Source organism: Alexandromys fortis, unplaced genomic scaffold, assembly GCF_014885135.2.
Source record: "Alexandromys fortis isolate MF-2015 unplaced genomic scaffold, M_Fortis_MF-2015_v1.1 scaffold_61, whole genome shotgun sequence".
In the NCBI taxonomy this organism is placed as follows: Eukaryota; Metazoa; Chordata; class Mammalia; order Rodentia; family Cricetidae; genus Alexandromys; species Alexandromys fortis.
Window position 1 is genome coordinate 8927068 of NW_026067962.1, and position 13013 is coordinate 8940080.

A 13013-nucleotide genomic window follows, 5' to 3' on the forward strand; every position below is an offset into this window, starting at 1 on the left:
TTCTCATCTGTAAAGTGTAGATAAAAATATAAAGGTATAAGTCAGGCAGTAGTGGTGCATGCCTTTAATCCCAGCACTTGGTAGGCAGATGCAGGGCAATATCTGTGAATTCGAGACCAGCCTGGTCTACAGAGTGAGTGCTAGGACAGGCTCCAAATCAAAAAAATTAAAAAAAAAAAGAATAGAGAGTTGTAAAGAAGAAAACAGATCTGATAGTCTGATATAGTGCTATAGTGTTACTTAAGTGTTTGAAGCTCTCAGCTCAGCTCCTAGCACACATTACACAGAAGGGAGAAGAATCATTTCAAAATCTTGAGTGGAATATTTTGAGATAACTCTATAGTGCCATGGTTCTCAACCTGTGGGGTGTGACCCCCCCAAGGGGGGGTTGCATATCAGTATCAGATAGTTACATTATGATTCATAGCAATAGCAAAATTACAGTTATGAAGTGGTAACAAAATAATTTTGTGGTTGGGGGTCACCACAACAAAGGTAACTATTAAAGGGTCGCATCATTAGGAAGGTTGAGAACTACTGCTCTATTGTGTTCACTGTTTTCCCAATCAGGAATGTTTACCAAAATGTAAGTGACCATACTTATGATTTGTCTAACTCTGACCTGCTCATTCCCATGGCATGAGTCTCGAAAAGAAATTCGAAGTGGTGGTTGATGTGGGAGCTGCGGGTTACATTCCTGCCGCCCTGCTCCCAGCCGCCTGGCTAGCTTATGCTCCAAAATAACAACACACAAACTGTATTCAATTAAACACTGCAGGCAGAGTGAGAGAAACTGGGCCTGGTGTGAGCTCATCCCCTAGTAACATACGTTCTCCAACAAGGCCACACCCCAATTCTGCCCAAACAGTTCCACCAACTCTGCCTGCTTTCATTTTTCTCACTGTGTTATGTACAGTTGGCCCTACCGTCCACCAATAGGCTCTGGCTTCTTTCCAGGGTCATTGTAAACACAGTAGTCATTGGTGAAATACATTAAGTAGATACAGAAATTTTTTTATCATTAGTATCGTCTGTTTAACGAATTAACATGGTAGATTTCTTTTTAACACTATATTTGAAAATCATCAGTGAGCTAGGCATGGTAGTGTATTTGTTAAACCCAGCATCAGTGGGGCTAGTGGTGGGTGTGGGCAGAGACAGGTGGTTCTCTATGAGTTCAAGGCTAGCCTGGCCTACATAGTAAGACCCTGTCTCATCTATAAAAGCAACAGCAACAAAAGCATCAATGATTGTAAGCTCAAATGTTTGCTTCAGGAAATATATTAATGACTCTTTTATGCACTTAGGACTGCTGAAATTCTTTACCATTTGGCCTTGAAGCAAGCTCAGAAATACAAGATAAATAAGTTCCTCTCATTACCACACTACACAACACTGACGGAAGCCAGAAGGAACTTAGGACTGTTTCAGCATCATGATGCCATCACAGGAACTGCGAAAGACTGGGTGGTTGTGGATTATGGAACCAGGTAACATAATTATTGAAACACAGATTCAAGTAAAATCTTTTTACTTGAGTCATACAGTTGTATACGTGTGTGTGTGTGCGCGCGCGCGCGCGCACGCATGTGTTTGTGTATCTGGAGACAAAGCTGCTTGTGTATAACAGATCACATACATAGTGTTATTTGTTCTATATATTCCTATAGCCGACCATCACCGATTTTCCAGAACTCTGAAAGCATCATGGTAGCCGTAGCTCCCACCTTCGGTCTCCAGATGTCAGGCGTTGTCTTAAAGGCAGTCCTGCTTTCTCCTGAGTACAGCTTGACCGTCGAGGTTATCTTCTTTATCAGGCAGCTCAGTCGCGTCTTCTTTCACACTAACTTGTTCATGGATGCTTGACATAAAGGCACAAGGATAGCGAGGGAGGGTGGAAAAAGTCAGTTGTGTATGGGTAGTGATAGCAGTTGGAAGTGAGAACGGTGGCTGGGGCATGGAGATAAAGGATCTTCATGGAGGGTCTCAATCAAGAACGCAGGTACTCAGTTACTTAAAGAAGTTTTAGATTAAAGACTATTGAAGAATTTGAAGCTGTGTGTACACTGTGGCTTGGAAAGGCTGTCTTTCTAACGAGTGCTTCCCAGCAGTGGGAAGGCTGACCTTCAGTGGTGGAGACCTCCATCATCCTGCCAGTGTGGATAACAGGCATGGGGATCAACCTACTCGGGAAGGATAGCTTACCCATTGTCTTACTATGTATAGACTGTGGTTGCTTCTGATTTTCTTACCGTTTCTTTGCTGTGCACGGATGCTGTATCCAGTGGTAGGGAGTGTGTCTACCATGCATGGGATTTATTAGTGTAATCCCTTGTGCTACAAAATGCACATAAATGATGCTATACTTTGTAATATCTTAAAATCATCAGACATATGCTGTGATGTTCTTATACATTTGGAACTTGATTTGTTTCATAACTATTCCTGTAGGCGAGAAGTCTGTGGATCATGTCAAATCAGAACTAAACAATTGGTTTGTCGTTGACATTGCTAAGGGCTAAAGTTCTTAGTTACAATATTTTAATTGGTTTTCTAGAAACAAAGAGGAAATAGATTTTTCTTAAAGGCTCACTATTGACTCGAGCCCTTCAAAAAGTATGTCTAAAGTAGCACCTTGCATGTCTTCTCAGTTTTCACGAGAAACCCGTTTTCCTGAGTGTACTCTGTACGGAGGTTGAGCAGGCTTTAGTGGCAGCGTTGTCTGTTTCTCTCATAAAAAGCAGGTGGAAAGCAAGGTCAGTACCTGCTTGTCCTTGTTCTTGCCTATGTCTTATGGAGGACTTCTAAGTAAGTCTTGGGCTCACAGGGCAGCGGGTAAGCCATGCTCCTGCTCTCCCCACTTGCTCTTTGTGGGTGCCATCAGACACTGAAGTTTTGTCCGCTCTCTGTCTCTTGTCTTTTGCAGGAGGCCAGCACTAGGTACCCAGTGTGGTTCTGATACTTGAGCTTGATAAACCAGGCCTGTGCAGCACGGCCTACTAGAGGAGGTGGAAAGACACAGTCCTTTTCAAATTCTTCTTGACATTTGTGAATTTACTCCGCCCGTGCTTCACATGTCAACCGAGAAATCGTAAACAATTATCAGGTCATTAGCACAGACACTTTGAAGAAAGAGATTTCAAAACACGTGTAAGAGAATCAGAGGCAAAGAGGCAGCTAGCACTGGCATTTCTTAGCTCACACTGTTGACTGCTGTTCATTCAGATGTTGGCAGGCATGTCCCTGCGAACAGTCGTGCGAGCGACTGACTGATGTCCACTAACAGCGATTCCAAGCAGGATTAATCCTGCTCTGTTTATCTTCCTGTCATATTTTAGAAGGCTGTAGATACCCCAGTCAGTATGCCAGCTCCACGGTGCCCAAGGGATTCAGGCCCTTCCGACCTCTTTCTCTTTCCCCAGGGTGACCCTGAGAGCTGTGCTCTTAGCAGTAGCTAAATATTTGCCTATTTGTTATTTTTTTGGTTTTTTTTTTTCCTTTCTTTTTTTTTTTAAACAGGGTTTCTCTGTGTAGCCCTGGTTTTCCTAGAATTCTTTCTGGAGGCCAGGTTGTTTAAGATGGAGAAAGAGAATGCCCCGTGGCTGATTTGAGGGTTAATTTTAATCATAACATGAAAAAAAAAAAGTTGCCTGGGACAGTGGGGTGGACATGTAGGGTCACATGTCGATAACGCAGCTTATAGAAGGGAAAAAGTCAGTTATGTAAAGATATAAAAGTCTTTCGGCTTTTCCTATGTTGTAATTACCGTAACGGGAGAAAGGTAGCGAGGTGAGTGTGAACGTCCAAATGCACAGATGAAACTGTTGACCAGCAGGCACGCTACCAACTGTTCAAACACAGCTGTGACCGTAAACGGAAAAGCTATGATCCCCGAGTGCGTGTTCTCTGGGCCATGTTCTGTGTTAGTAGGCCGAGCTCGTGTTAAGATGTTCGAGGCACTGAGAAATCTCACACTGACGAGAAGTTTAAATGTTTAAACTTCGTTCTGCCCCATGTTTCTTGAACTTACTTGCTGGGCTCCGTTTGGCTCTGTTTTATCAGGGCAGCTTTGCATCTATGAGGAGTGTTTGGGCGAATGCTCCATCCTACGTCAGTGTCCATCTCATTAGGACGCCGGAAGTGTGTGGGATAGAGGCAAGCATCAATGGTGCCTTCAGCTCACTCTAATCAGGACTGTTTAATATGCTTGATCCATGTTCGGCTTAAGCTGTTGTCGAACATGACTCTACAGGTTTAGCTGTCTGATAAAAATAGCCATACAGCTACTAGAAACAAGCGTGGGTTGAAGGAATTATTTCCTTAACTAAACTACCTTCAGTCATCTGTTCTTTAGTCTGTTGAGAACACCTAATACGAAGGGCAAAGGTGGCATGCCGAGAAATTTGTCTGGATAATGGTACGAACTAGAGCCCATAAGATTTTATTATTAATGTTAAAGATTTACTATGTAAGTCTATTTAATTAATAATATTGACCATGTACACTTAAGGTTTTATGTTCTGCCATAGGAAGTTGGTATTTTTGTTTGTTTTTGTTTTTTTCTAATTGACGTAGAGATTTTTGTTTTGAGACAAAGCCTCTGTACTTCAGGCTTGAACTCTCACACTGTATTCCTGACTGGTATCAACTTTGTGGTGATCTTACTGGCCCAGCTGCATGCCGAGACCATGTCCAGCGTCTTTTATAAATGCTTGTTGCTGTTGTAGAATGCTAGCAAACATGTTTTAGCACACAGATACCAGGTTGCTCCCTATAGTAGAGAAAGTGATGGTTGATTCTATGAGCACAGTAGGACTTTCCGATCATTTAACGTGGTTGGCAAAGCTTATTTGCAAGTTCTGATCAAGTGTTTGTTTAAGGATGTTTGGTCCATAAAACCGTATACAAGCCTGGGTTTGGAAAATTGTAGAGAATTCACACCAAGTCCTTTCCCTCAGGGTTGCCTCAGCAGTTACAGGTGATTTGCTGAGAGGATACTTCAGAGCCCGGTATCACTGGAGTCTTGACTCTGCTTTTATTTCTCAGACATAACATAAAACTTGAGTGTAGTTATTAATGTCAGTGCCCAAGCAAAGCAACAAGGATGAAGGCCATCCCGTCATTCAGATCTGTGAAAACTCTTCTTCGAAATTGTCTTGAACAAGAACATGACATAAATCCAAACAGATATCACTGTTAGTTCTCAGGAACAGCTTACATACAGATTGGATAGTCTTGCTAACCTCGAGTTAATAGTGTATTTCCTTTTGCAGTTCTATTAACACTCAACTTTTTCCCCTCCTGGGATGAAGAAGTAAATAATTGCTGTGTAATACATTATTTTGTCGCTCTTGGAGTAATCATGTACAAACAAGTGTTTGGCATGTTTGTAAGTATTTTGAATAAGTGAATGTGATCTGGATATGTCCGAGCTTTATTTTAGCTGAACCAGTTATATTTACTGGTCGAATCTTCTGACTTAGCATTTCCCCCTTAGTATTTAATTCTAGAGGAAAACAGAGAGCTAGTTCATTATAGAATCCCTATGTATTTAGCCTTGTGAAGATAAGACGAAAATGGTGGTGGCTTGGCCATTGTTTTCAAAATGAAAATACGCAGAATTCTGAGTTCTCAGACTAATACAATTTTGCTTTGCAGACTCTTTCAGTCACTAAATTTTTTGGAGAAGATAATTGGAGATTCTGCATTTCTCCTCATCTTAAAGGATAAAAAGATGTACCAGTCTCAGCCTTCTGACACCTTCTTGGAGATGGTTAGTTGATTTCTTCTATGATTGCAAAAAACATTTGATTATTTTGTTCTTGGATCAGAAAAGTGATGAGAAGCTCCATTAAAATAATATTACAGTATTAAAATTGTTTTATCCATTGTTTAAAGAATTTTTATCACTTTGTATAAATGTCTGCATATCCAACCATCTCTTTTCTATAGGTGCATTTGCATTAATTTCTGTCTGTAATTCATTCTCCCTAAATCTTAGCATGAACTTATTTCAAAGTAGACAAAATAGACTTTTTGAACACTGTTTCATTGTAAAATAACCAGGCATTATAATTAATTATTCCTCTTGGCTATAATTAGAAACCACTTGATACTTGAATTTTTTCAGCCCCTAATCTGCTTCTGATAAAACTGATTTTGAGTGTCTTTTTGGTGTCAGGATAGGTTCGTTGAACACTGCGGACAGTGCAGAGGTGTACATATTGACCACACAGAGCTTAAGGAACTAGGAGACTAGCTATCTGTCTCCGCAACGACCTCTGAGGGCCTTGGACGTTTTCCTAGTTCATTTTCAGTGTTTAGGGTGGTGGTATCTGCCTTAGCTTGGGCCGGTATTAGGGGAGCGGAGAGTCAATACAAAGGTGCTCTGAGAGGGATATGCTGTCCCTCATCCAGGAAGATCCATGAAGAAGATGGCCGAGTACCACCCTCTACACATCCTCTTGACAACGTGGATATTTAAAATTGTAACTTAGGTATCAGTAGTATCTTTTATGAAAGTTGGGATTTGGAATGTTACATGCAATTTGAATTTACACATCTGAAATTAGAGATGCAGCTTCAATATTTTCTTAGATGGCTGCTTGTAATCAAGTCATGATTACAAATTTTCATTTTAAAGTGAGAAAACACGAGAAGTGGATATGTATTTCCCAAGGATGTGAGATAAAGAATGCAAAGATTGGGGGGAGAATTTTTTCTAGCTCTCGGATTTACTTAGTTAGAAAATGGAGCAATCCATTGTGCCATTGTGGACTTGTAATGCATGTTGTGTTTAGGTTTGATACTCTCATTTCTCTGTCTCTCGTTGCCTGTGTATCATCTCTCTCTGTCTGTGTCTCTCTCTTGCTCTCACATACATATAAACAAATTAGGGTTTGCTTTGAATTTGGCATGTTTTCTATACCTTGAAAAAGAATCATTGTCCCCATATTGTGATTCCTTCCAAAAATTTGCAAGGTAGTATTGGATAGCTAATTTCAATGCTTTGTTTTTAAAAGTTAAATTTGAAAACACGATGCCTTTCTTACAGGACACGAAGCAAATTGCACAAGATTCTCTGCCAAAAAAAACTGTGATACAACTGAGTGCACAGGAGCCCAGGTAAATCTGTAATTCCTTGTAGATGTTTGCCACTTCCCTGGCAATCCTTGTTTCTATGGCTCGGACCTTCATTCAGAACATACTTTAAGGAAGTTTTTCTTTAAAGCAATTACTTTTTTTTTTTTTTGAAGAAATAGGTTTTCTTCCATGACAGTCATATTCAGTGCTCAGAACTAACTTGGTACAGTGATTACTGTATTTTGATTGTATATTTATATAAATGGAAGTCAGGGGATGGGAAATATGTAGCTTGTGATCCAGGTATTTCCTTATCTTTGTAATGCTGTTTTTAGATTATTGCGTTTTTGCATTGATCTTCCATGAAGTTTCTTCGTTTTCATTAATCACAGATCCTAAGTATTTGAAAGGAAGAAATAATCTAATAACTGGCAGATCACAGTTTCGTCTCTTCCATTTTCATTGGAAAACTACCCTGTTTCTCCATAGACTAAAACATTGTTGACGTATACTGAGGTAAACGGTCAGTTTGTTTATTAAATAAAAGCCAGGATAACTCGTGGCTGCCTTCGAGTTATAAAGAAGGGCAGCTGTTTGCGTTGGTCCTCTCTCACCTTCCGTGTTTCCTGACAGTTGCTACCCGTGAACGTAAGATTGTGGTATTTTGTCATAACGTAATTTTAAAATCTTAATTGAGAAACTTATTGTCACCTCTTTCAAGTTGAAGACTAAAATTTTTTAAAGTTGATTTGTGATTTTCAGCTAAGTATGATTTATTAAAATTGTGGAACATAAATGCAATAAAATTAGAAACAGTCTGCAGTACTAGTGAAGTTGAGGGTTTGATGAGACACTCGGCAAATCCATGGTTGTCTGATTTCTTCCGTAAGTGGAGACCTTTGCAGCTTGTTCTGCACAAGAAATAGGGGTTCTTTACTTTCTGGGGGTACTCAGAAATTCTGCTGAGCTCATTAAATCTTTTACTGCCAGCTCATAGTGTGGAAAGATAATGGCATGGGAAGAAGCATCAATTATAAAACGTTTCCTTTGTTTTAAAAGAAATGATGTTTGAATGTATTTGTGGGTAGGTGTCTACTTCTTAAATATTGTATAATAATAAGCGATTTGGCTTGAAGAATGATAGTAACTTTTTTTTCTACCTCCTGTTTTGACATGGGAAGATCTTTTGTTTGCTAAAATACTAAGGATGCTAAGTACTTCCACAAGTGATGGTGACAGATGTCATTGCTGCCCTCCCTGGTTGCATGTTTGTTGTGGGTTAAGGCAGGCTGGGGTCTCAGCAGATCAGAGGGAGAGCCTGTGCCTTGGGCAGGACGTAGGTCATTTAGCCTTCCCTAAGCTGGAGGAAGAAAGGTAGAACACAGCTGTTATAGTGATGGAGATGGGTTTGCTTACAGATTAGCAAAGATGAAAGTTTAAGGCTTCTGGTCAAATATGCCCCTGAGCAGCTCATTTAAGCAATGTTTTCATCTTTTGCCATTTTTTTCAAGTACGCTCCTGCCAAAGGGCAATGCGGCCTCTTCTGTAATTTGATTGTTGGGTTCTGTTTCTGTCTCTATATGTTTTGTATCTTATGTTTTAAAATCTAGTTTTTACTTGGTAGCTACAAATTGCTTTAGTTATTGATATGCTAGTAAAATCGCCTATGAACTAAAAGAATGACATCAGCCTTTAAAAAGAACTCAACAGTTTTACTTAGCTGGTCAGGCAAGTTAAATAGCTCTTCTTAAACAGAAAGTTTAGAATTGTGGTGCTGAGTGTTTCTCATGAATCTTCTAGAATTTTTTTTGGACGTAATTTTAAGTTCAGTTCTCATTTGAGTAGCCAATTATTAATATAAATAAACCAAACATTCACAGTGTGGAAGATGACACACAGAAAGTGAAAAGTATTATTCTTATTTGTAGCTATAAAACAGATGCATTTGGTAGAGGTGAGCAGTTACACATAGGATTAATATTATGGGGGTGATTAGGAAAGGAATTCTAAAAAGAGACTTAGGGAGTTGATAATGTAAAAAATGTAAGAAGAGTTCTGATACAAACCTATAAATTTTAAGTAATGCAACGCATACAAGTGGATTTGCTCATGCCGTTGGTGTTGTTAATTATGACTATGACCTAATACAGTTTGCCTCATATTCAAAAAGTAGTGCAAGTGACATCACACAGCCGATGCGCTTGGTTAATTCCCAGGGCTTTCAAGAATTACAGTGTAGGAACCCAAGGAGTGCTTGAGTTCAGAAAGAATTTTTTTTCTTTCTCTTTCCTCTACTCTCTGTTTTCTAAGGAAATTGACTATAAAGACCCCTACCAGAAAGTTTAGTGTCTTGTACGACACCGATAGTGCAAGGTGTGCGTGTAAGTCAGGTGACATAAAGACTGAGTTCCTTCTATTCAGGAACGAAAAGAATTAATTTCACTGTCACTCAGGCCCGAGGCCACTTTGACGGTAAAGGCAGCTTCTCTCTGTCAAGTGGATTTTCTGAAACATCACTAAGAATAAAAACAAATTCATAAGCCTGAGAATGGGAAATCTTCAAGTTAAATACTTGGTTTTGCTTCATTTTTGATGTTGTAACAGAAAACTAGGTTAGCTGAACTTTAATGACCATGAGTTTAAGTGGTTCATGCTCCGGAGGTTGGGAAGTCCAAGGAGGAGCCGCTGCATCTGGAGAGGGCCTCCGTGCTGACTGGCCCATGCTGCTGAGTCAGCCCATGGTGGCAGTGGGATCCCAGTGCTGACTGGTCCATGCTGCTGAGTCAGCCCATGGTGGCAGTGGGATCCCAGTGCTGACTGGTCCATGCTGCTGAGTCAGCCCATGGGGGCAGTGGGAGCCCAGTGCTGACTGGCCCATGCTGCTGAGTCAGCCCATGGGGGCAGTGGGAGCCCAGTGCTGACTGGCCCATGCTGCTGGGTCAGCCCATGGGGGCAGTGGGAGCCCAGAAGTAGCTGAGTGGCGGTAAATGCATCATTTTATGAGGAACTACTTTCAGTTAATGAGCCCATTTCTCTGAGGTAGCAGATCCCAGATTACCTAACCTCATCCTCGGGGTCTCGGCATTCAACACTGTTACTCACTTAGTACAGGAACATTCAAACCACGGCAGGTGATTTTAGTTTGAGATAAATTTATTTAAGCTATTACAAATTTACCTGTAAGAGGTTTCAATTTTTAGTAAGGTATTTCTTGGCAAATAATCTTTTTATTTCCTTTTTCAATTTCTTCTATTTCTCCTCCTTTTCCATCTTACTTCCTCTCTTTTTTTTTTAAAAGGAAAGGGAAGGAAGGAGGGAGGGAGGGAAGGATAGAATTAACTTGACACAGAAGTCAGTGCTTTGGATGCTTCCGAATATCAACAGGAATAAAAACTACCTAATGCAGACAAGGCCCTTCTTATTGGCCTTGCCTTTGCTGGTTGAAGGACCCTTCCTTGGTACCTCCCACACTCTCAGTTAACATCCTTTGATTATCTACACATGTGCTTCCTTTATGAGTTCCAATCTGCTAGATAGCTTTGTTCTCTTTTTTTCTCTGTTCTGACCACAGAATTCATTTTGACCTCACCTTTGTTCATTTCTTATATTTTGTAAATGTAAATTCTCCTGACTTTTACCTCTACTCTCCCTGACATCAGTCTCCTTCCACCGCTCTGGATCTTAGCTGCTTCATCTCCTTCCACCGCTCTGGGTCTCAGCTGCTCCCTCTCCCTCTACCGCTCTGGTTCTAGTTGCCCCTTATGATCTGCTTGAATGACTGTAGTCTTCTTGCTCTTTTCTCTCCAGTCTCCTATAGTCATTCTTTATTTCCTGCAGGTATTGGTAGCAGGAATTCAAATATAGTGCTCTCAGGAAATTCTTCATAGCATTCCCCAGGAAATTTATGATGTATATAGGAAGTATGACAAATATTTGTTTTAATAGTCATCTTTAAAAAAAAAAAAACAAGCAAAAAATCATCTCAACTGTAGCATCTTGAAAACAGTTGATTACACCTCTTAGGAGAACTGCTGTCCAGTTCCTGCTTAGGGCAGAGTTTGGGACTGTGTTCCCCCAAACTTGGCAGGCCCGAGTGTCTTGGCAAAGTTTCTCATATTGCTGGAAATCACTGCTGTCTATGGCTGATGGTTTAGTTGGGCAGTCAATTGCCAGTGTTTACACATGTCCCCTCCAGAGCAGCTAGTTCCAAGAGGGAGTCTCAAAGCTACCCAAACAAAGCAAAATGAGATTAAAAGTGTACAAAACACCATTGAGTTCATTCTGAGTTGGCCATACTACTGGGCATGGGCCTGCCCTAAGGCGTGGTAATGTACCCAGTGAGACTCCATTGAAGAAAACCGATTTGTCCTTTGTAAGGGGTGTCAGCTGCAGACAGCTTCGGGGTTAGGGGTGGAGCTCATGTCAAAACCAAACGTTGGGCACCAGATGATGATGGAAGTCACAAAATAATCCCACACCAGTTCAGAATTATGAATAATAGAAGGGTTATTTATTTAAGGGAAAACTTACAGATCACTGTCCTAGATAACAGTCCTTTGTGTTAGCAGGAAGCAAGAGGGTGGGTGCACTCTTTACAGCTGCTTTTACAGTATAAGAGACCACACCCAAGTGGGCTGGCATCTTAAAGGCTTTTGACTGAAGAAGCGGAATGTGCTCCCACAGTAGTCTCTGTGTTTCCACATGTGTCAGACCTGTTGTGTCTAGAAGACACCATATCCTTGGAGTCATCCCTCCCCTCTGGCTCTTACCATCTTCCTGCCTCCCCTTCCCACATTGATCCCTGAACCCCAAGGGGAGGGATTTGATAAAGACATTCCATTCAGGACTGAAAAAGATCTCTAAAGCATCTCACTGTCCCCACTCTGTTCGCTCATGGGTCTCTGTGCCAACACATCTACTGCAAGAGGAAGATTCTCTAATGATGGCTGAGTGAGACACAGAGACCCACTCATTCGCACACTCAGACATCCCATAAAAACACTAAATGGGAAACCATACATGTGGCAAGGACATGGAGGATAAAAAGAGAAGAATATATATATATATATATATAACAAAAATAAAAGCAATAAGATAAAATCTAAAATATATTTCAAAAGAACTGTGACATGACATTTTGAAGAAGACACCGAGTTCATTTTCCGTTGCCATCCACTGCTGGGCATGCAGCCTGTCCTTAAGAGTAGTTTGTTTCCCTAGAGAAAACTCTCTGGGAGGAAACTAAATTTTCATTTGCAAGCAGTTATCAATTGGAGATTATTTCTGGGTTAGGGACAGGGGCATGTGTGCACGTCTCCATTTCGCTCTAGGAACCCATCTGGGGCACACCCTTCACAGGCTCTGTGTATGCTGCCACAGTCTCAGTGAGTTCAATATGTGTATAAATCTTGTTGGTTTCAAAGGCCATGTTTTCTTGGTGCCCTCTGTCCTCTCTGGGTCTACATTGTTTCCATCTAGTCTTCCACAGGGAACCCTGAGCCCTGATGGGAGGGTTTTCATGGAGATACCCCAGGGATTGAATATTACAAGAACTCTTATTCTCTGCACAATGTCTGGCTGTGCGTCTCTGTGTTTGTTGCCCTCTACTGTAGGAGGGAGCTTCTCCAATATGTCTGAGCAAGGTACTAATCTATGAGTATAGCAAAATGTCAGTAGGAGTCATTTTATTGCTAGGTTTTTTGTTGTTATCTTCCTTTTTTCCTTCCTTCCTTCCTTCCTTCCTTCCTTCCTTCCTTCCTTCCTTCCTTTCTTTTTTTGTTCTTGGTGCCCGTGCTAATGGTGTTCTGTTCAGAAAGTCTTCCTGTTCCAACAAGTTCAAGGCTATTGCCCAATTTCTCTATTATTAGATTCAGTGTATCTGGTTTTCTGTTGAGGTCTTTGATGTGTTTGAATTTGAGTTTTGTGCAGGG

At 40.8% G+C, this 13013-nt stretch overlaps 1 protein-coding gene across 1 annotated transcript in view; it reads left to right on the forward strand.

The window, feature by feature from the left end:
* Man2a1 (mannosidase alpha class 2A member 1) overlaps positions 1 to 13013 on the forward strand; it is a 162562-nt gene that overhangs the window by 79429 nt on the left and 70120 nt on the right. The window contains exons 10-12 of the mRNA XM_050153440.1: positions 1308 to 1490; positions 5659 to 5773; positions 7055 to 7125. Of these exons, the coding sequence (XP_050009397.1) occupies positions 1308 to 1490; positions 5659 to 5773; positions 7055 to 7125 (369 nt within the window). The remainder of the gene's footprint in view (positions 1 to 1307; positions 1491 to 5658; positions 5774 to 7054; positions 7126 to 13013) is intronic.